Source organism: Protopterus annectens, chromosome 16.part0 (genome assembly GCF_019279795.1).
Source record: "Protopterus annectens isolate FY-2018-M chromosome 16.part0, PAN1.0, whole genome shotgun sequence".
Taxonomy (NCBI): domain Eukaryota; kingdom Metazoa; phylum Chordata; order Ceratodontiformes; family Protopteridae; genus Protopterus; species Protopterus annectens.
In genome coordinates, this window is record NC_056750.1 from 388,920,965 (window position 1) to 388,945,283 (window position 24,319).

The 24,319-nt window shown below is 44.7% G+C and overlaps 1 protein-coding gene across 3 annotated transcripts in view; it reads right to left on the bottom strand.

Annotated features, from left to right (window-relative positions):
- Positions 1-24,319, bottom strand: part of FPGS (folylpolyglutamate synthase) — a 1,649,361-nt gene that overhangs the window by 334,465 nt on the left and 1,290,577 nt on the right. For all 3 annotated transcript variants that reach the window (XM_044058278.1, XM_044058279.1, XM_044058280.1), the window contains exon 13: positions 15,308-15,383. In XM_044058278.1, the coding sequence (XP_043914213.1) occupies positions 15,308-15,383 (76 nt within the window). The remainder of the gene's footprint in view (positions 1-15,307; positions 15,384-24,319) is intronic.

Here is a 24,319-nt window from a genome sequence, read left to right on the forward strand (position 1 = left end):
TTTCCTAAAAGGTTTGGTTTTATGAAGATCAAACCTGAGTTGTTTGTGGACATCCAGGGAATGAAGTACTCTCTCACTATCCCTCTGCAGATTAGGGAAGAAGGCAGGCAAGTGGATGGCCTGGTTCAAGGATAGGTCATTCAGTACTTTGGAAGAGAATGACGGGTTAGTCCTGAGAGTCACCCTGTCCAGGTGGAAGATTAGAAATGGTGGTATAGCCGTAACAGCTTGCAATTCTGAGACCCTTCTGTCTGAGGTCAGGGCTACCAGTAAAACAGTTTTCCATGTGCAAAACTTTATAGGCGCTTTGTCTGCTGGCTCAAAGGGGGCTAAGTGTGAGTTTCTCTGGGTTTCCTGGGTGGTATCAAGTGCAGTACCCCTTTGAGGAACAGTTTAGCGGGGAGTTTGGAAGCAAGGGGAGCCTCAGAAGAAGGCAGGCAGAGACAGCAGATAAATGTGCTTTCACAGATGAGCATGACAGCCCTGTCTGCATAAGTTCACACATTTTAAGACAGGATAAGAGGAGTATCGCTTTCCAGTGGGTCCAAGTGCCTTTTCTGACACCAAATGGAAAACCTTTTCCATTTAGAGAGATAGGATTTCCTTGTGTTAGATTTCCTGGCCTCCTGCAGGACAGTGAGCACGTCCTCCTTGTATAGGTGTCTGAATGGGAACCAGAATCCTATCAGCCACAGGGTGAGGTGCAACGATTTTCACTGTGGGTGTATGAGTCCCCTTGTTCCGTGTGAGCAGGTCCACTGAAGGGGTAACTTGTGGTGATTGCCCTTGGACAGGTGAAGAGGGAACCAATGCTGTCCTGGCCAGTAGGGGGTCACCAACAAGATTTTGGGCGAGTCCTGCTGAATTTTCAGCAGGACCCTTTGTATCAGTGGGAAAGGGGGAAATACATACAGGAATTTCTCCTTCAAGGTCATGGGGAAGGCATCTGTTGCTAATGCCTTGGGTCTGGTGACCTGGTGCAGTAGCCAGGAAGCTGCCTGTTTATGGAGGAGGCGAACAGGTCTTTCTCTGGAATACCCCACTTGTGGACCATAATCAGGAAAACATCCCTTTGCAGCATCCATTCGTGGTTGTTTGAGGTTGTTATGCTTAGGTAATCTGCCTGGCTGTTGTGCAGGGATGGGATGTAGGCTGCCTGGAGGGTGATCCCCTGCATGGGTAGCCAGTTCCCACACCTGCAGAGCTAGGCAGGCAGTCAGAAACTACCTGCCTTTTCAGGAAAGGGAGGCCTTTGGCTGGAAGACTGAGACGGCCTAGTCTAAGGAGGCTGCCTTCTGGGGGGAGTCTTCTAGACCAGGGAGCAGCAATGGAGGATTTCCTGATAAATTGGTTCTTGGACGGGTAGTTCCTCTGGAACTTAGGAACTAGTGAGACAAGGATATGTTTCAAGTCCTGTAATTCTTTACCTTTCTGTTGGAAAGATTTGAAAAGGTCAGCCACTTTTCACCAAAAAGGGCTGAGTGGTCCAAAGCTGAGTCCAGGAGTTTGTCCCTGAAGTCATCTGGACAGGCTGAAGTCACAGCCATGAGTAGTTTCTTAATACTGAAGCTGATGCAGCTGACCTGGCAGAGGCTTCAGCTGCATCATAGCTACACCGCACGGACTGCCTATTCACTTGAGAGATGAGTGCCATCAGGGAAGAGAGGGAGACTTTGGCTGCACAGTCAGCGATGTCTTCTAACTCTTTAAAGGCTTTGTCCAGGAGAGCTAAAAGAGTAATTGGTCATATGTATTTGGTAATTTGTAGCTCTAAATGAGAGGGTGGCCGAAGTATAAATTTTCTTTCCCAACCTCTCCACAGTCTTGCTGTCTTCATCAGATGGGAGGATAGTAGTGGTAGGTAGAAGTTTGGAGGCCTTGACCATAGAGATGTAAATAGTGGCTGGGTCAGCAGGAGGGCACTTAAGGAGAAATTTCTCTGTCTCGAGGACTTTATACAATCTGTCTGCTCTCCGAGGAGCCCTAAATTGGGAGTCTGGGCTAGAGGAGGCTGAGGCAAAAGCATTCAGAAAAGCAGGTGGGATGGGAGGAACAGCAGAAAGACTGGGAGTGTCCATTTGGATAAGGTCATAAAACCTTTTCTGAACATCAGACATATCTGAGGATTGCCACTTAAAGTGGTCATTTTATTAATAGTTTCCACATATGTAAGTTCCTCGACAGGGGAGTCAGGTTCAACAGAGACCTCCTCAGGAGTACCATATCCCAAGGGGGATTGGATCTGTGAGGAGAAGGAGAGAGAATCCTCAGAGGAGTCAGACAATTCCTTTTCCTCAGGCTGTTCTACCCTCCTTTCCTGGGGTGGAGGTCTGGGACTAAGGAGGGGAGGAGCAGTGGCTGAGGGTTATGCTGAAGGCCAAAGGGCCATAAAGGCATTGAATAAGATCTGGCTTAAGGCCTGCCAATCTGGCATGCTTTCAGAGGTAGAAGTGAGGAGTCTTGTCTTTTGTTTTTTCTTCAAAGGCGTAGCCGGAGTCTGGCTAGGAACAGGCCTAGGGTCACTGATCCGGAGAGCGGAGGTGGCATCCGGTGAACTCCAACTGAAAGCTGCCCCCCCCCAGTGTCTAGAGAAGGCACCAGTAAAATCCACTGTGACATGTCATCCGCCCGAGATTTTGCAGCTTCCTCAGAGGTACCCGCTGTATCTGTATTGGTGGATGCTGGCTCCTCAGTCAAGCTAATGTCAGCTACTGACTGAAGTATGGCGGACAGAGGTGCAGCAGAAGTAGGCCACGAGGACTTGGCCCTCTTCCTAGGCGGTTCAGATGTGGCATCAGGCGGGACCTCCATTCCTAATGCTGTTTGAAGCACTGATTCTCTAAGTACAAGTTATGGGCTTGCAAATGGCGGTGTAAGGTCTTCGGGAAAAAAGAAAGTACAGTTTTGTACCTACCATAAATGTAGATGTTCGAGGATCCACATTGCTGCAGTCATGACCTGTGGGTAGTCCGCTGTCCTCGGTCGGCCCGAATACCAAAGAGTTAGGCTGGCGTCGGTCATGGGCGCCCGGTGCTGACGTCAGTACGTAGTAGTACTAAAGCGCATGACCGACGCCATATCCTCAGTCTTTCTTGCCCCAGATGTCAGAAGGCCTTAAAAAAGGAAAGGCCAGAGCCACAAAGGAGAAAATAACAATAATCCCTAAGGAACAACAACAACAACAACCACAACCACAACAACAACAACCCCAAACCATAGAGGGGAAGGAGGGAGGGAAAATAGGACTTCAGCAATGTGGATCCTCGAACATCTACATTTATGGTAGGTACAAAACTGTACTATGTTCTTCGTCTCACATTGCTGCAGTCATGACCTGTGGGTAGAATCCCAAAGCAAAGGAAAAGGGAGGCTGGCAAACTAAAAAGCATTAGGGGCTGCTAACTTGCCCTGTAAGACTGCAGTGGCAAACCCAGCCCTGGACTTGGAGTAAAGAGGGAGATGGTAATGCTTAGTAAAAGTGTGAACTGAACTCCAAGTAGCTGCTTCCAAAATATCCTTAGTAGCTACACCCCTCAAAAAAGCAGTAGATGTGGCAGTAGCCCTAGTGGAATGAGGTCTAATCCCAGCAGGAACATTCTTCCCATGATGAGAATAACAAAAGGCAATACAATTAGCAATCCACTGTGAAATAGTCTGCTTTGAAACACCTTTCCCTTGTGAACTCAAAGCAAAAGAAACAAATAACTGTTGAGTCTGTCTGAACTGCTTAATTCTGCTCAAATAGTAATGTAACTGCCTGTGTATATCCAAAGAATGCAAGATTTTTTCCCCCTTATTTTGGGGATCAGCATAAAAGGTAGGCAAATGGATAGACTGGTTCAAGGCCACATTAGAAATAACTTTTGGCATAAAAGTAGGGTTAGTACGTAAAGAAACTCTATCCTTATGGAATATCAGAAAGGGTTCAACTGCCATGAGAGCCTGCAATTCAGATACCCTTCTAGCAGAAGTAATGGCCAACAAAAAAGCAGTCTTCCAAGACAAAAACTTCAATTCCGACGTATCTGCAGGTTCAAAAGGAGGCAAAGGAAGCTTCTCCAACACAAAATTGAGATCCCAGGAAGGAGTAGGAGCTCTACGTGGGGGTCTTCTATTTTATGCCCCTCTAAGAAATTGCTTAAACAAAGGATGAGAAAATAAAGGAGGGTCACAATCATAGTGAGCAGAAATGGCTGCAGCATGAACCTTCACAGAGGAAAATGACAAACCCTTGTCTAGTAATTCAGTAAGGTACTGCAGTGTAAAACTCAAATTAGGTACCGAGACATCAAAGTCCTTTGTTGTGCTCCAAAGAAAAAATCTCCTCCATTTATCAACATAAACCTTTCTAGTGCTGGGTCGCCTGGCTTCCAAAATGACATCCAAAACCTGTTGAGGAAGCTGAGAACCCACAGGCTCTAAAACAGAATTCGCCAGGCAGTTAGATGCAGGGACTGCACCCTGACATTGAGCAAATGACTGCTTGACTGGGACAACAAGTGAGGAAGCTGTGGCAAAGGCCAAGGAGGCTCCTGAATTAAACTCCTCAGCAGAGGATACCAGTGCTGTTGTGGCCAATCTGGTGCTATTAAAATCATGCAAGGCTTGTCCCGCCTGACTTTCAAGAGAACCTTGGTAAGGAGAGGCAGAGGAGGAAAAGCATAGATGTGAAGGTTGTTCCAACTGAAAGATAGAGCATCCACTTTCCAAGCTTTTGGGTGAAACATCTTTGTGCAAAATTTTGGTAGTTGGAAATTTAGAGGGGAAGCGAACAGATCTGTGTCTGGAGTTTCCCAAGCCACTGTCAACTGTTGGAATACTTGAGGATCCAATTTCCACTCGTGGGGATCCACAATTTGTCTGCTCAATACATCTGCTAGGGAGTTCTGTGCCCCTGGCAGAAACCGTGCTTGAAGAGTGATATGCAAACTCAGAGCAGTCTCCCACAATATCATAGCTTGTCTGCAAAGAGGGTAAGAATGGGTTCCCCCCTGCTTGTTGATGTACCACATGACTGTAGTGTTGTCTGTTCGTATCAACACCTGTCCTGGTTGAAGTAGGCCCTTGAAAGCCATCAGGGCAAACTGGACTGCTAACATCTCCTTCATGTTGATATGCAAATGCTGTAGTCTGGGAGGCCACGTGTCTTGAATCCATTTCCCATTGAAGTGTGCTCCCAAGCCAGGTCTGAGGCATCCGTCGTTATGATCTGACTCGCCTCTGGTCGGGTCACAGAGAGTCCCTTGTTTAGGTGACATTCCTGTGCCCACCACAAGAATTCCTTTTGGATGCAAGGTATTATTTGAATGACAGTGTCCAAATCGTGGCAGTGTTGAGTCCATACACTTTTGAGATACCATTGTAGCTTCCTCATATGCAGTTTGGCATTGGGAAGTACCAGAATGCAAGATGCCATGAACCCCAAGGCTTGAAGGACTGTCCTTGCAGTCAGCCTGGACAGTACTGATAATTGCTGGAAGTATAGATGAAGAGTTCTTTGTTTGTCCGGGGTCAGAAAAGCCATCTGAGAGGCTGTATTCAGTCTCACACCCAGAAAGCACATGTCCTGAGAGGGTACTAGACTGGACTTTGTTTCGTTCACAGAATACCCTAGGCACCTTAAAACTGCCATTACATACTGTAGATGTTGAAGTAACTTGTCTTTGTCTTGAGCAAGAATCAGGCAATCGTCCAGATAAGGATAAATTTGTATTCCCCTTAGTCTTAAGAAAGCTATTACAGGAGCCAGAACCTTTGTGAACACCCTGGGCGCAGTAGATAAACCAAAGGGCAATGCAGAGAACTGATAATGAGAAGTACCAGCCCGAAAACGCAGGAATCTCCTGCAGCTGTGCCTGATAGGAATGTGAAGATAGGCCTCTTTGAGATCCAGAGTTACCATCCAGTGATTTTTGCCTAGCAGAGGCAGAAGTTGCTGTAATGTTAACATCTTGAACCTTGGAATGTCTAGGTATGTATTGAGAATGGACAAATCCAGAATTGGCCTCCAAGTGTTTCCTTTCTTTGGCACTAGGAATAGACGAGAATAAAACCCTAGGCCTTCTTCTGACGGAGGTACCACCTGGATTGCCCCCATCTGTAAAAGCAAAGAAATTTGTTCCTGAGCCTCCAGCCTTTGCTGAGGAGGTACATCTGGCCTGCCTTTGAAAGGAGGAAAAGTGTGAAAATAAAACTTGTAGCCTTGATTTATTATGTCCAACACCCATTTGTCCTGGGTGACCAAATGCCAATTTTGTTTGAAAAGTGCCAACTTTCCTCCTAGAGGAGCTGCCAAAAAAGAAGGATCTGGCAGCTGAAGATACAGGTCATTGGGTCTGTTTATGAAAAGGCTGACCCCTGCCCTCACCAGAAGATTGTGCAGGAGAACTCCAAGTCCTAGGTCTGAAAGAACCCTGAGCGTGAGCCCTGCCCCTACCACGTCTAGGCCTACCCTTAGACTGAAAATCCGAAGAAGGGTAAGACCATCCTCTTGCAGGCCAATTCCTGCTAAACTTAGGGGGCTGCACTTGCAAAAATTCCTTAACCGTCTGCATAGACTTAGCTTTGTCTTCCATCTTTTTCAAAACTGACTTCACAGGGGAACCAAAAAGAACTTCAGATTGAAGAGGAGCATCCAAAATCCGAGCTTTAACATGCTCTGACAAATTTTGATCCTTAAGCCAGGCATGTCTACGAATAACTGAACCAGTAGCAGCCACCCTGGAAGAAGCCTGAAGGGCATCAAAGCCACACTGCAAGGAATGTTTACCAACTTGATCTGAAGCATGAACCAAGTCCTGCAATTCCTTACACTCTATACCCTCAGATAGAGCATCTACCTTAGATTTTAATTGACCTAACAGAAAGTTCTGATACTTCAGCATATGAAATTGGCAATTTAAAGCCCTCATAGCTAACGTAGAAGAGGTGTACACTTTTTTACCCCACCTATCCAATGCTCTAGAATCTTTATCCAAAGGAACTGGATTCTTAACCACAGAAGCCCTGACACCTTTAGGCCCTTGAATAATAGTTTCCAGGTCAGCTCTAGGACTCTTATACAAATATTTATGAGCCTCTGGAACTCTGTAATACCTGTCTGGCTTGACAGGGGCAGGGGGTAAAGAATCAGGATTAAGGGAAGCTTCCAAAAAAACATCCTGAACAACATCTAAAACAGGGGGAATAGCCAAAGGTCTATGTTGTGGCAAAAACAAAAATTCCCTAAGCCTCTTACGAGAATCTGAAAAATCCTGACCTTCCCACTTGAAATGCTCCCTCATGGAATGCAAGGTTTCAGAAAAGGAAAAATCCTCTGGAGGAGAAGCAGAAGGACAGGAATCCTCTGCATCCGAATCTGAATAGGGAGGAAAATCCTGAATATCCTCAGCTGAGGACTCAGAGTAATCAGAGGAATGCTCCATTCCCTCTAAATCTGTCTCCACCCTAGGCCTCTTCTCTGGAGGGGGCATAGAACCCCTGATCAAAGTAATCAAATCCTCTGCCATTTTCAACATATGTTTTTTTGGAACAGAGCCCGAAGAACTAGGGCTATGGCCCATTCCAGAAAGACCAGTTCTAGCCGTAGCAGGGCCTTTAGTGACTGAAGTGGAAGGCCTAATAACCTTTTGTAAGGATGGAACCACAGAAACTTGAGAAGCACCCTCGGCCTGGCCTGACTCCTGAGAGGCCAACTCCTGTAACAGTAAAGGTTCCCCCTGGGATTCAGCCGAGACCTCGGCTGGATCCACAGATTCAACCGTAGATTCCATAGAACCGGCGTCCGCAACGGACGACTCATCCGGTTTAGACCTTAAAGATTTATCTTTTCGCTTTTTTGCGGTAGCGGGCATCGGAGGATCCGACGGCATGTTGTAGTTACACCGCTTACCGAAAACCAACCTGGCACAGTCTAATCTGGGTTTAATGGTGCGCTTATTAAATCTAGCGCAAAAGCGACACCCGACTACGTCGTGCTTAGGCCCCAAGCAAGGAATACAGAGAGAATGATAGTCCCTATGAGGTATCTGTTTCCCACAAGAAATACAATTATTAACTTTTTCTGACATCCGGATTAACTGAGGCAAGAAAAGACAAAAATTTTCCCCAACGGGGTACTTAGCCCAACTTGGTCTTCGGTCTGAAACTCGAAAATTGAAAATTTCAGAACGCCGAACGGCACTTGCAAACACTGCTTCTGCTTCGGACCACGCGGCAAGAAAGACTGAGGATATGGCGTCGGTCATGCGCTTTAGTACTACTACGTACTGACGTCAGCACCGGGCGCCCATGACAGATGCCAGCCTAACTCTTTGGTATTCGGGCCGACCGAGGACAGCGGACTACCCACAGGTCATGACTGCAGCAATGTGAGACGAAGAACATCAGCAAATGGAGCAGTTCTCGTGGTCATGTTCCCTGCCTAGACAAAAGAGACACTGGTCATGCGTGTTTTTGTGGGGAATCTGCCAACTGGACTTGCACTTGCCCTTACCTGATGACATTAACAGACTATAATAAACAACAAAGTAGGACTGAAAGAATCCCCAACAGGGTACTTAACTGAGTCTTTTTTGATCTGATGTCCGCGAGAAGCAGGAACACCTGGCATATGACTGGTGACTGAAAATTTCTGACGGCCTGGTGCGTGCAGATGTCACTTTTATGGCCTATGTTCCTGTTGCCATGTCAGACATCCAAGGCACCCAGAGGGACTGAAAATCTTTGGAAACCTGGCCAGAAGAACTGGAGAGAAAGAAGGGTAAACCCACATGTAGAATACTGCAACACTGGAATAGAAAGACATCTGCTTGTGGAATACCCCACCTGTGAAAATATCCAGGAATACCTCTCTGTGAAGCATCCATTCATGAGAGGGGGCTGAAGTTCTGCTGAGTGTGTCTGCCATAACATTCTCTGTACAAGGAAATATACACTGCTACCAGATTAATCTGGAGTGATGATGCTAGGGTCCAGATTTGGGTAGCCAGGCTGCAAAGAAGGTAGGATATCCCCCCCCCCCCCGTTTATGTACCGCAGGACAGTCAGGGATCCTGGCTGTAGAGCTGACTTGAATGTTTTAAGGCTACCAGTAGTGCCCTCATTTCCCTGATGTTGATATGGTCCTTGTGTCTTAGGGTGGACTATTTCCCTTGCATGGTGAACTGCTTCTGGTTGTTTACTAGCACTGCACCCCAACCCAGGTCTGATGCATCTGTGGAGACTTGTTGTAGAGGGGCCAGAACCAGGAGTTCCTTGGTTGAGGTGGATGGCTGATACCCACCACTGGGGTTCCCTCTTCAGGCACTGAAATAAGGGAAGGGGGGGTGCCCAGGGGGTGGGATGTTGGGTCCATACCTTCTTTAGGATCCACTGGATTTTTCTCATGTGGAGTCTTGCCAGAGGTAGCATGGGTATTAGGGATGTCATGTGGCCTAACATCCTTAGGAACTCTTCAGCTAGCAAGGAGGTGTGGGTGATGTAATTGGTGAAGTATACACAAAGGTCCAGGATCCTTTTGTCTGGAATGAAGGTTTTCATTCCGTCTGTTCTGATCCTGCATCCCAAGAACACCAGGTCTTGAATGGGGTTCAGGTGAGAGTTTTTGTTGTTTATGGTAAACCCTAATTGAATTAGGATGGATATCACCTGCTGTGGGTAGAGAAGGACTTAGCGGTCCTGGTAAAGAATGAGCAGGTCATCTACATATGGGTACATTTGTATACTCTGTGTTCTGCAGTGAGCAATGAAGGGTGCTAGACACTTTGTGAACACTTGAAAAGTAGTGGAAAGTCCAAAAGGCAAGGCAGAGAATTGAAAATTCCAAAAACCTATTGCAAAGCACAGGAATTTACTGTAATCTGGATGTATAGGAATGTGAAGGTAGGTATTCTTCAAATCCAGGGCTACCATGAAAGCCTGTGTTGGTACGAGTGGTAGGAGCAAGGGTAAGTTAATCATTTTGAAGCTGGGTACCTTGAGAAACAGTTTTAGGAAAGATAAATCCAGAATTGGCCTCCATGGGCCATCTTTTCTTGGTACCAGAAACATTACCTGTTCTACAGTGCCCTGAGCTAGTAGTAGTTGAATGATGGGCAGGAAAAGCTAAGTCTGACTAGGAGGATGGGGAGTTCCCATGGAAGGGGGGTAACATCCACCAAGTCATGAAGTATCCCTTCTGAATTTTTACTTTTTATTTATTTATTACATTTTGTTGACTGGGAATGTTCAACTGGGCCAGAGGCCCGGGGAAAAAAAATCCACAGAAAATACAATACAAGTAGATTCTAGATACACAGATTATCACACATTAAAATGCAATTTTACAAATCAAAAACAAACATCACAAAAATAGCATGCATTTTTTACAATATCAAAAACATCATATATCAAGAAGAAATATTGCATGAGAAATGTGTGTTCACTGGTGTAGATCCCGGGGGAAGATTTACCTTGATGAACAAACATAACAAGATGGTTGGAAACTAAAAACCTGCTAATAGAGCAGCTCTGTAGTGAATAAACAAGAAGCTGAAGTAAAGCGTTATTTACAAGCTGAGAGAGCTAATGGCAAAGGTGGTAGAGGGAGTAGAAATAAGTTACAAAAGAAGCAAGAGAAGAGCATGTTCTGAGAGTAGCTAACAAGAGATGAGAGTGGGTTTAATAAAGGGAGTGGCAGGAGCATAGCCAATGGTTGTTAAGGTGGTGTTTTAGTAGTGTTTTGAATTGAACATGTGAGGGTATGTTCCTTAGGTTTTCTGGGAGGGAGTTCCAGAGTTTAGCTATGTTGTGGGAATAGAGGGAGTTGCTGTGTTGGTTGTGGGAGTTAGACACCTTAAGTAAGAGTTTGTTGGAGAATCTGACAGCTCAATGGTTGGAGTGTAGTTGAACTAAGGAGGATAGGGCAGGGCAGTTATTGGGATTGTAGACTGTTTTGTGGGTTAAGGCTCGATGATGGGTTCCTGTCAAAACGAAGACTCATTATGTCAAATGTGTCTTTGAATTGTAAATGACGAAAACACAAAATGACAAAGCGGCTTTTAAGCAAATTCTTTCCCTGGGAAAGAAGTTGCTTGGCCGCTTCCGTCACTTTGCCGTTTTTGGCACTGTAGTGTGATCTCGGAGTTGGTATATTTAAGTAGGGGGGGTGTGGGGGGTGAAGGGAAAAATTCACTGTTCTGGCTGTTTGCTCTTTTTTCTTTTCGTTCTTTTGTGGTCGATATAACAGCATTCGCTCTTTTGAGTGTTTGTTGTTATAACATAGACCCTAGATGATTGAGAGACAGAAGGTTAGGTAGCTTTAGCCAGTTTAATGCTGAATGTGATGAGCAGTGATGGGATGTGAGTGGGAGGTTGGTGGCAAATTTAGAGATTTTATGGTAACATGATTTCAGTTTATTGAGATCTGATTTCAGGAGGTTGGTGAAAGCAATGGAACCATAGAAAAGGGTACTTAGGAGATGTGTGCGTGCAGTGACAAGCCTGGCACTGGGTGTTAGGAATGGCTTGGCTCTATACAGGCTACCTAATTTGATGGGAACTTTTTTGATGGTTTGGGCAATACGTATGCCAAATATGAAGTATTCATATATGGTAATACCCAAGAGTTTTGTGTGGTTAGTGGGGGTAATTTTGGGTAACATTAGCAGAGGTGATGGATAGGGGGATTTGTGAAGTTTTGGATTTGTTATTCCTAAATACTATAACTTTGGTTTTGTTGGGATTTAAAATGAGTTGGTGTTGTGAGAGATAGGATTCGATGTCCTGAAAAGCAGACTGCATTCTGATTTGGAGATCGAGTGGAGAGAGCAGAACAGAAAGGTAGAGTCGGCAGCGTACTGAGCTATAGAGGCATGCTGGGTTGCTGTGCAAAGGTTATTGGTGAATATGACAAAGAGGAGTGGACCGAGAATGGAACCTTGGGGGACTCCCACAGAGGTGGGGAGAGAGAGTAGTCCCATACTGTGGCCAAATGACGGTTATAAAGATAACTGTGGAACCAGGTTAATGCGGGTGAGCTAAGGTCATAGGTGGATAGTTTGTTAGGGAGGAGTTGGTGGGAGACAGTGTCGAAGGCTTTAGACATGTCTAGAAATATAGAAGCGATCTTTTGTCCTTTGTTCAAGTGTCTGTGGATGGAGTCAGTAAAGGCAAGGAGAGCTGCACTAGTACTGTGCTTTGGCCGGAAATCATACTGAGAGTCGAAAAGTAGGCTGCTGAGAAGGAAATAGTTTAAGAGTTAGTTGTAGATGCATTTCTCTAGGATTTCTGCGAGGGGGGAGAGGACTGCTATGGGGCAGAAGTTTATTTCTTTGGATGGGCCACCTTTATGGAGTGGAACAATATGAGATATTTTCCAAATGCGAGGGACATACTGCTCCTTGATAAGAGTGGTTGATGAGTATTGAGATGGGATATGCAATTACAGGGGTTGCCAGTTTCAGAAATTCATCAGGGAGATTGTCAGCAGCTGTGCAGCTTGGTTCGAGTTTGGATAAGAGAGCTTTTATGTAGCTAGTTTGTATAGTTGTAAAGAAGTGGGGATTGTGACCGAGTATAGTGATGCTAAGGATGGTAAATGGCTGAGATGGTTGGTTGTCCAGAAGGGAGATTACTGCACTGATGAATTGGGTGTTAAACTAGGTAGCTCTGGGGATAGTGTTATTAGAGGAGGTTGGGGGGTGAGGTTTGGGGGTGTTGGGGGGTGATGGAATGATGAAGAGGACCCATTGTTCTGATGTAATTCTCCACCAGGAGGGTAAGGAAAGGGTGAGCCAAAGGGATAGGGGGGTGTTTGAGTCTGATAAGTTTTAAGTCACAGTGGAGGTGGTCTGAGTTGATCAGACTGACCCCGAAAGGGTGAGGGTCGGAGGGTTGGCAGGAAACCTGGGAGTAGAGCTTTTCCTGGATTGCCTGCATCTCTTTTGCTAAGGAGCTGAACGGGAGGACTGCCTACTAACAAAAGAAGGTCTTTGTGGGTAGTTTCTGTGATATCTGGGGATAAAAGATGCAAGCAATTGTTTAAGGTTTTGAAGTTCTTTTCCCTTTTCTTGAAGGGATTTCAGAAGTTCTGCTGAGGCTTGTCCAAATAGGACTTTATTGTCCAGTGGGGCATCAAGCAATTTAGTTTGTACATCCACAAGGAGTGGTTGTAGTCTCACCCAGGAATATCACCTCAAAACTGAGCCTGATGCAGCAGATTTAGAGGAGGCTTCCACAGCATCATAACTGCATTTGGAGTGCCTAGTCACTTCAGCTGCTGTGGAAAGTAGGGTGTTAAGTTGGGTTTTAATGGAAGAGTCAGGAGCCTCAGAGAGGAGGGTAGAAGCTTTGATAATGGTGTCTAGGACATACCTAGCCATGTGTGTTTGGTAGTTGAGAGCTCTTACAGCCAGAGTAAAGGAGGTATACACTTTCTTCCCTAGTCTGTCCATGAACTTGCTGTCTTTATCAGTAGGGTAGAGAGCAGCAGAAGGGTAATTGTCTGGATGTTTTATCAGAAGATACTGCAATAACTGCTGGTTCTGCTGAAGGGTTTTTAAAAAGGAATTGGATGGCCTGAGGGACCTTATAAAAATGGTCTGGGTATTTTGAGGATGGTGGCTGTGAGTATGGAAACAGTGAAGTAGAAAGGAAGGCATCCTGAAAGGCAGGTAGCAAAGGGGGAACAGCAGGAGGGGATGGTTGTTCCATTTGCAGCAGGTCAAAGTACCTTTTCTTGGTGTCAGAGACCTCTGAGGCCTGCCACTTAAAATGTTCCCTCATGAGGGAGATTGTGTCTCCAAAGGTGAATTCTTCCCCAAAAGACTCAGGAGTGATGGGATCCTCCTCCGCTGGGGTAATGAAATCCTTGGGAGAGTCTATTTGTGCTCAATATGTAATAAATTCCAATGAAGAGGAGTAGTCTTCCTCTGACACTTCTAAGGGAGACCGTGGAGGAGAAGCAGGAAGGGGTTGTTCTGTCTGTAAGACCTGGAATGCCTTAAAAAGACAATGAGAAAACTTACCATCTGAAAACCGGTTGAGGCACAGGATATTTTAATTTTTATTTTCTCTTCAAAGGGGTGGCCGTCTTCGAAAGAATGGGAGCCAACGTCTGGGTGGATGAACTGTAGGAGTAGGGCGTTCTGACTGAATGAGTTGTGGTCCCCCGTCGCCATCAGGGCCTGATGGCCGATTTACGCCATCCCAGCTTCCACTGAGGTTCCCAGGCCTGGCTTGGAAACAGAGGTCTGAGAAGATCTGGGCTTTCATCAGCCTCAAGAATATGCAGGATGCCTGAGGAGCAGAGTGGGAATCAGACACTGATTTTTTTGGCCTTCTTCCATGGCGGCTCATTGGATGGGCCTACTCCGCCTTCCATTCCGAATAAAAGACATGGCAGCATTTGGTTTTCTAAATACAGTTTTAATGCGCAAATGTGATGGGACGTATGGCCGTGGGCCTCGCCTAAGCAAAATACACACTTTTCGTGCATGTCCTTGTGAAGAATTTGTCTCCCACAAGCACACTTCCCCTTCCAAGTGGACAAGTACATCTTAGCTATTAACTGCATCAGAAAAATTCTGAAGAAGGTATGTGCAGACATCACTTTTATACCATATGTCGGTTTATGGCTCTGACAGAGGATGTCATATGCACCCTCCTGGACCAAAGACTTTGGTATACACTGGCTGGATGTCGGCGCCGCAGGCAGCAACCTCCCTACTGTAATGAATACTGCAACATAAGAACAGAAAGACATCTTGGCAATTGCATCTTATGGGGAGTTACAGGAAAGCCAAACTGGATGATAAAAAGATCTTCAGTATGTGCCCATTGGATTTAAGTCAAGTTTGCATAGCACAAAGTTAAGCTATAAAAGGGGCATGCACTTTTATAAAACTGTGCAGTGCTTAATAGCACAGTTTCACTGTAACTTTACACAATAATCATCATGCCTAGTAACAAGCATATAATATCTACATTCAAGTGAATATTATTATTATGCTGTCAGTATATAGAAGGTGAAGGACACACTGACTACAGCAGTACATCTAGGTCCTGCCAACACCATATTCAACACAATGTGTACTGAAAAGAAAAAGAAGCCAACTGCTAGTGTAACAAGATGTTCTACAGAAAAGGTCACACGAGTCTGACAGGTTGCAAAAGACCCTGTACTCCCAGTACAAATATAGCACAAGTTCAGCTACGAGAACATTCTAACATACTAAACATGAAGCAACACACCAAGCAGTTGTGCAAAGCTCTGACCACAGCAGTCTGTTCCCAGCAAAGAGGTATGAATTTCAACTACCATCCTTACCTGAAGCAGTTTGAGCAATGCAGCACTGTCTCGTTCTCCTGTAGTGTTAAACAGCAGTACTCTGGCCACAGGACCACTGTAAAGGAAAAGACAGATGGACATTATGGGAAAAAATTTCATACTGCAAACAATAAAACACAAATCAGCTTAAAAGAAATCCACGTGAAATTTCTACTGTAACATACCCTTTCCATATGCATGTATCATGCTAAGAATTTGAACTTCCAAGACTTAAGTCAAGTTCTGAAAAGCAAGACTCAATGATTGAAAATGCTGACTTACACAAGCTAAGTGTGAAATTGCCACCTCTTGGAATATTCTCTTTGTTCTAAGATATTGCTATCCTGGAGTTGTACAACTAGAAGTACATAAAACTTTTGGGGTTGGGGCTCATCCTATGCAAAGAGCCTTAAAGGAGAATAGCAATTTTTCGACATGCACTATCCTCCTGTATTTTCTGTAACCCCCCCCCCAAATAATCCTGGGTCTCAGACTTACAAGTCTTGGAATGACAGGAGGGAGCCTGTTATTCTAATGAATCTAGACAAAATCTAAAAAAAAAAACTACATATCCTACTAGCAGCGCAAGGTATATCCAAAAACATGGGAGTCTGCTGCATGTAAAATAATGTCAAAAAATTAAATAGGCATGTCCTATAGACGCAAATATTTTCTAACGCCACAAAAGCCACCCTAAAAACAGCTTACCTCCTTTCCTCTGTCTTATATGGTGCAGCTACTGTTACCAAAATGAAAAAAGAAAAATCAGTGGTTTCCCTCAAAGTCTCAGGAAACCCAGTATGCAACCTATACTGGGTCAAAAAACAAACCAAGAAGAAACTTCACAGTGTGGAGGGTGTGATGTTCACTTCTTGAATTATATTAAACACCTAGTTCATTAACAAAAATTCAACTGTAAAATACATGCTACAAATTAATAAAATTGAAAATAGCAAATTTTAGGTAATCCACAGTTGAATTAAAACTGGAAGGTAGTCCACTGTTGAGTTAAAAATGGAATATTCGTTCCCAACCTGCAAACTTCTCTTAAAGCCAGACTTGAATTATGCCATAGCAAAGTGACTGAATTTGTTGCCAATAAACAATACATGTCACTGCAACGTCCTCAAAATCTAGAACTGGCTCAAATTATCCAGGCACTTAACTTTGTACAACTTGCTATAGTCGAGAATATCATACATAAATCCCTGCATTGCTAGCATTAAACCCCATTTTACCCATCATCCAAATAGCCCACTTTGGTTACATGACGAGCAATTCCTCAACATCTACAAACATAAAAAAATCAACTGCAAACAGCCTTTATCTACTCTTGCTCAGGCAACAAAAATGGAATTCTCTTCTACAGACTATTAAATTACCAACATTCTTCCTTTAAAAACCTTCTAAAAGACCACTTATCACATTATTTGCTCTGTTCATGCTCCACTCCTGGCTAAAGTGCATCATTCTTTATCAACATTATGATTTACTATACTCCCTAACCTCTCATTGGATAACCTTTCCTGTCCTTTCTTCCTCTATATATACATAAACTTTAAGCAATACTTTCCAAACATTGCTACTATTGCCTTAGATAATTAAGTATACCTAGTATGAAAGGGGAATATTATGTTCCAAACTGATTTTATCTTTTTTCTATCAGTTTAATACTTAAATTTTTCTATCTACAGCACTATAAATATTGTACCAAGATATTTTCACTTATGTATCGTACCTAGATGTCTACAATACTATAAATTAACTGATTATGTATACTATCAAGATGTTTTACAATTTAGCAGTGTAAAGAGGAACTTTTCTGCCCAGGCCTCTGCTGAAAATGGGCTCATGTGACCTGGAAGGAGTTTCTTGGTACACAAATGTCAATCAATCAATCAATAAATAGATAAAAGATGCTTTTCATGTAAAGACACATGCCCAGATCTCTGACTGCCTGCCTAAGGTGGAACACCAAAACAGATTTCTAAATTTGTCGTAAAATTTAGTTGCGTGGACTCAATAAGTACTTTGTTGCTTATCTGAAATTAGGAAAAAGGAGTCAAGTTGATTATTGTTTTTAGTTAGGTAAAAGAGATTAGTTCTCAAAGTACTTTCTTTGTGAACATGGGGTAACCAAAGATGAATTCAATCTGGAGATGTAATAGCCACTAGGAATAAAGTTTTCCAAGAAAGATATTTCAGGGAACAAGAAACAGCTGGCTCAAGGGGAAGAATCAAGGATGTCAGCAGTTAATTTAGATCCCACTGAAGTGCACGATTCCTGATTGGAGGCTTTAGTAGGATTATTCCTTTCAAGAAGGCCCTACAGTCCCTATGGGATATACTATTATGATCTGATATCCCGACATGAAAATTAGAAATAGCAGCCAACAGAAATCTGACGGTGGAAGAAGAGGAGCCTGCATGAAAAAACTCTGCTAAGAAGTCCAGAACTGCCTGAAGAGGGGCAGTAAAGGATCAATATTTTGGGCCTTAGCCCAATAAAGAAACTTCCATTTGCTTTGTAAATCCTCCTGGTAGAGGATTTTAGTGAAGTTTCTATGATTCTCTAACTGGGTTAGAGATCAAAGGAAGCCTGGCTAAGGAAGGAAGTGGAGCAACCATGCTGTGAGGTTGAGAGAAGGGATTGACCGGTGCAGCTGACCGGATTGGTGAATCAGAAAATCTGGCACTGGGTCCAGATGCCACGGCTGCACCAAAAGGGTGATGGAGGAACGGGGAAACCCAAAATTGTCGAGGGCAGTAAGGGGCAAGGAGAATCAATTTGGCTCGCAAAACGGTAGCTTGCTGGATAACCTGAGGGGTCAGAGGAAATGGACGGAAGGCATAAAGAAGTCCCTGGGGCCAATCCTGGGTCAGAGGCTCTGGGGATGGCCTGATAGAGGAAGAGGCTGAAGAAGTCTGGACATTTGCTGTTTTGGGGAGTAGCAAAAGATCGCAACATGGCACCCCATTCCAGAAAAATCTCTTCCGCTATGATTGCTTGAGAGACCACTCGTGAGGCATGAGAATAGCTCTGCTCAATCTGTCCGCTATAATGTTGGTTTTCCCAGGGATAGCGTTTCTACCAGAAACCGATGAGAGGAGATCGCCCATTGCCATAGTCTGGGCTTCACACAAGGGGGAGGACTTGGTTCCGCCCTGTTTGTTGATATACCAAACTACAGACATGTTGTCTGTGTGGACTGCAATTGTCCCTACGGGAAGAAAGTCGAGGGCTTGCAACGTTAAAAGCACTGCTCTCATCTCCAGGACATTTATGTGCAGATGGTACTGAACGGTTGCCACGCCCCCTGAACCATCCTGCCCTGATAATGACCCCCACCCGATCAGGGAGGCATCCGTGGTGACAGGGTACAGGTACGCACCTGCCTTGGTGAACCTGAGGGGATGTGATCCACCAAGCAAGATGTTCTTTGCATGTTTGTGTCACCAGAATCTGGTGACGATTGGGAAGTTGCTGGTATGACCACTGTGTGAACAGCATCCACTGAAGAGGGCATGTAGAATCGAGCCAGGGAAGAAGAGTAATGGCCCCAGCCATGAGCCTAATACCTTTAGAACCATTCTGGCCTGTACCCTTTCTGGCCAGAATGATCCTGACATGAGTCTGAATGTCTGAAACTCTTTGTTCTGTAAGGGTAGCTGACATCCGAACAGTGTTTAAGTTTTCGTCTATGAAGGTAATAGAGTGGCAGGGGGATAAGGATGACTTTTGGGTTTATGAGATGCCCAAATGAGAACAAAGGTCTATTGTGTAATCCCTGGCTTGTATAAGCTGATGCCTGGTGGTGGCTGACAGGAGCCAGTCCCCAGATCGGAAACACCTGGAATCCTTGCGCCCCAGGTGAGCCGTGACCACTGCCATGCATTTGGTGAACACTCTGGGGCTGTAGTGAGACCAAAGGGCAGGGCTCTGGAAATGACTGGACCCCAAAACGGAGAAATCTCCTGGAGCGTCTGTGAATTTTGATGTGATAGGATCCTGAAGATCTATTGAGCACATCCAGTTGTCCTTCTGTAAGAAGGGCAGAATTGACTGAAGAGTGACCATTGAATCTTGTCTTCCTGACAGACTTGTTGAGTCTGCTGAGATCCAATATTGGTCTCCAGTCTCCGTTTTTTGGGGGCCAAAAGAACCTTGAGTAGATTCCGGCTCTGAATGGTCTATTGTAACTGGCTGAATGGCTCTTTTTTCAGTAGTTTTGGTTCTAACTCTGCAATGTCCCTTAGACCGGTGGTACATCTGGAAGGGAACTTGAGGGGGAAAGGGGCTTTCCTCGAAAAGGGAAATTTTGTAACCCTTGGATGTGATCGACTGTACCCATCTGTCTTGAGTGAGGGAATGCCAGGCTTCTGGGTACAGTGATAATCTTCCCCCGACTGCCTCCAAGGAGGGACAGCCGGGCAACAACTCAGGGATGCTGAAAGGGCTTGTCAGAGAGCTCCCCGTTTCCCTGGGTCTTGGGACCCCCCCTGCCTCTAGGCGCCCGTTGTTGTTACCCCCCTGCCTCTAGGGGTAAACTGACCACGTGAATCCGTGACTCCTTGGGATTTGGAACCACATTTTCGCACGCTTCTCTGCTTTGGGATAAGGCCTAGGAGGGGTGGAAAACGGACTCCAACAGCAGAAAGAGTCTTGCCCCCTGCTCACACCTGGTCAAGGTTTCCTTCACCTGAGGGCCAAACAAAGCTGACCCATCAAAGGGAGAATTTGTGAAGGGCCTTAAAGGGATCCCCAAAAACACATAGCCGCATCCAGGCTTGGCGCCCAAGAGCCACACCTGTGCCCCGGCCCACTTCCCCCTCAGCAGCATAAGATATTAGCCCCATGGAGGAGAGCAATGGAATTGAGGGTTCCTAGCTGGGCAATCTTTTTTTGAGCCCCTGCAGCTGTAGGATCCTGAACTACTTCTCCCAGCTCCTTCAGGATATCTCTGGGGTCTGGTGAAGTGACAAAGATAATTCAGCCCGGGAAAGGTGCTGAGGAAAACATCCGTACCTATCCATGGTCCTAGAGTCCTTATTAGGAGGATGGGGCACGGAAGGATCTGCAAGTTCCTTTTTTGGGCCCCAGCCACCACCATGGCATCAGGGGGGCACCCTTTTTAAGGAATTGTTTGTCACTAAAAAAATTTGAAGGCCTCCTAGGGACTGGCCCCAGAGTCAGGAGCCCACGCCTTGGCAATAACCTGCATAAGGGGGGCGAAGGCGGAGACACCCAGGAGGTGGAGGGCCGAGATCCAAACGCCTCTAGGTATACTGACTCATCCTCAGAGGGATTGTTTGGGCCAGTTTCCCTCTGTTTCAAGTTCTAGGATGTCTGAGAAGGAGACATCCTCAGAGGGGATCTAGGGGGTCCCTCTGACTCATCAAAGTCAGTATCCGTGACAGACTCGGGAGTCTAACTTCCTTTACAAGTCCTCTTCCTAGGAGGATCTCCAAACATCAGGAGAATCCTCGAAGAGGGGAAATTCCCAATGGGGAAACCTGAGGCGGAGGATCTCTGGGTCCTGTAGCAAGAGAAGTGGCAGAGATGTCAACAGGTACAATAGAGGGAGGAGCTACGGAACAGACTGCTGACTGATACCAGTGGCCAGTACACTCTTCATCACCTCGAATGCTCCCTCCCAGGCAGGGCCGAGAGAAACCCCCCCCAAGAGCCAGGGACCCCCGGGGGCCCCCCAAGGGGAGTCTCCCAGGCCGATGTCGGGCCGAGCTCACCAAAGGGCCCAGGCTCCAAGGGGAGCGGTTCGGGCAAGGGTCCGATGCCACTCACCCCTCGGAGGAGACCATGGAAGCCCGACCACGAATCCCTCTAAGGAAGAGGAGATAAGAGTAGAGGCTGAAGGAACAGGGGGTATCCGCCTCCAGCCGTAGCAGTAACCTCCCCAAAACTCCAACTCCAACTCTGGGGTAGAGTTGAAGGAGGAACTGTAACGGGGGGTGGACCAACAGTCGCCCGTTTAGACGGACTTTTTAACATTTGGGCCAGTACCTGTGACTTGAAATCTACTGACCACTCTCTAGGTCATGGTCTGACAACCTGGATGACCTTGAAGATCGGCTCCCATGGCTCCTGAAGAAAAGGGGGGGCCGGGCAAAGTATCGGCTCCAAGGAAGGAGACCTCGACCTCTTCCTGGAATGGGCCATCGGAGCCGATATTGATCCTGTCGGCACCGACCGGGGGGCAGAAGCTGATGTATCGGCTCCAGCCGGGGCCGATACAGCCAAAATAACGGTGGGCCGATGGGGCCCGATGCCTTTCCACATGGGTGTCGGGGATCGAGCCGACACGATGGTGGGCCCCGGCGGCCGAACAGTGGTCACAGATTTGGGACCGATAGCCATCGCCGGTTGTGCCCGAATCGGCTCCAGCCCAGATCTCGACTCAACGAGTCGGGCCCAGGCCCAGGCTTAGAAACAGAAGCCTGGGCCTTGGAGTTTGTTGATTTTGTGGGGGCCCACTTAGCCGGAGAGCCCTCCGGAAGACCCCCCAGAATCAATTATTCTCCTGCAGGACTCTCTGGCTGAAGGATGACAAATAGCACAGGAGTCCTGCAGGTGAAGGGCCCCCAGGCAAGAAGTGTGACCGCGTCAGAGACATCTTCTGACAGAGTCACACTTCTTAAAACCTGGGCCCTCTCTTTGACATGGTAAAAAACACACACACACCAGTCAATTAAATTAAATAAAACCAAAAGGTATAGTAAAAAAAAAACACACACACCCTAACAGGGGGGTGGGAAGGTTTAAATGACTAAAAAAAAATTTAAAAAAGACAGGGATTTCTGTCAGAAAAATTGTTTAAAGTTAAACTATCAAAATAAAAGTTTTAAAAAAGGGGCTTAAATTCAAAGTGAATTACTTACCAGGAGCTGGTAAAAAAAGACCTCCAAGCGGCCCAGATCCTTCCGCCTTGCATCATGGGATATGGGGCTGCCTCGAGCTGGTAAAAGGACTCGAGCTAGCAAATGCGGGAGCCGAGGATCGGCTCAACCCATCAAGCAAGAATGAAAGGGGTTGACAACTTAACATTATCATACATAAAATTTCATTGCTAGCATTAAAATTTTACCCCTCATCCAAATAGCCCACTTTGTTTACATGACGAGCAATTCCTCAACATCTGTAAACATAAAAAAATCAACTGCAAACAGCCTTTATCTACTCTTGCTCAGGCAACAAAAATGGAATTCCTTTCAGACTATTAAATTACCAAATTCTTCCTTTAAAATTCTGACCACTTATAATTATTTGGTTCATGCTCCTGGCTAAAGTGCATCATTCTTTATCAACATTATATTTTATACTCCTAATTTATTGGGTAACCCCTGTCCTTTCTTCCTCTATATATACATAAACAAAAACTTTCCAAACATTTTTAAATTTCCAGATAAAATATACCTAGTATGAAAGGGGAATATTATGTTCCAAACTGATTTTATCTTTTTTCTCTCAGTTTAATACTTACATTTTTCTGTCTACAGCACTATAAATATTGTACCAAGATATTTTCACTTATGTATCGTACCTAGATGTCTACAATACTATAAATTAACTGATTATGTATACTATCAAGATGTTTTACAATTTAGCAGTGTAAAGAGGAACTTTTCTGCCCAGGCCTCTGCTGAAAATGGGCTCATGTGACCTGGAAGGAGTTTCTCGGTACACAAATGTCAATTAATCAATCAATAAATAGATAAAAGATGCTTTTCATGTAAAGACACATGCCCAGATCTCTGACTGCCTGCCTAAGGTGGAACACCAAAACAGACAGCAGTCTCTCATCAAATTAGTGTAAGGCTTGTCGTCTGTGCATAACCCTCCTAAAGGTATCCAAGGTTTTGCTTAATCTGAAACAACTAATGCTTTTTCCATTGCATGCGTCAGTTGGCATTTTTTTTTTTTTTTTTATGAAAAGTTAGTAACGTTTCTCAAGTTAATGATTTATCTGTTACAGACTTTCAGACGTTGTGAATATTATACACAATATACAGGATGATATTTCATCTGAAACCATTACTGCTTCCAGGTAGTATTTTTCATCAAGAACTAGTGATGTTCATTAGGTTACTGCTAGTTTTGTGAATGAGATTGCGAACATGTCTTTAATGGAGAGGTTTTAAACAAAGTCAGCAAGGTTATCTTAATGAATGAGTATACAGTAACACTTGATCTAATGCAGGGGTAATCAAAAATGATATAACTCATTTTCCATTTGTGTGTGCAGACACCCGAAAAGGGATAAATACAACTGATGCTTTACATTTAATGACCACTTAACAGTCATAACCGTTATAGTTTTAAAGCAAGAGTTGTTAAATGTTGATTCAGATACCTCAAAAGTCAGACCCATTTTAAGAAAGATCACTTGTATCAATGACAAGAATCTTTTTAGTTCTTGCACTGCTGTGTTTGATATTTTAAATTTAAGCATATAAGTTTTGAATTTGAAAAACTCTTACTGGATTTAGTTTTTGTGCCATATGCTATCACTAAAATGGACATAGCACTCACTGAATTTTAGTCTTTTAATAGAAAACTGAATTTGCATTACCTATTCACTAAATGACTTGCGAGTATAAAATGATGATTTTCAGTTTAAGTGTGCCAGTACATTTAGCTCCCTTTCACCACATTACAACAGACCACACTAGTATTTAAATCAGCATGTGAAGCTGATACTATAGCTTTCTTAAATCATCAAATAAAAATGTCTTTAATCTTACTAATGAAGAGAAAATGGCTATACATGATCTAGGTCACAAAAAGGACATAGAGATCATAAAAGCAGATGCTGGAGGAGGTTCATCAGTACAGATGGAAACAAACAGATACACATCCAAAGACGAGGACATGGTAAATATATTTACTATTATGAAAAGTGACACTTTTTTGATATTAATAATACCTATATATACATTAATTAAATCATGCTAGAATTACTGCACATTGATATAATTTATTTTGATCTGTACAAA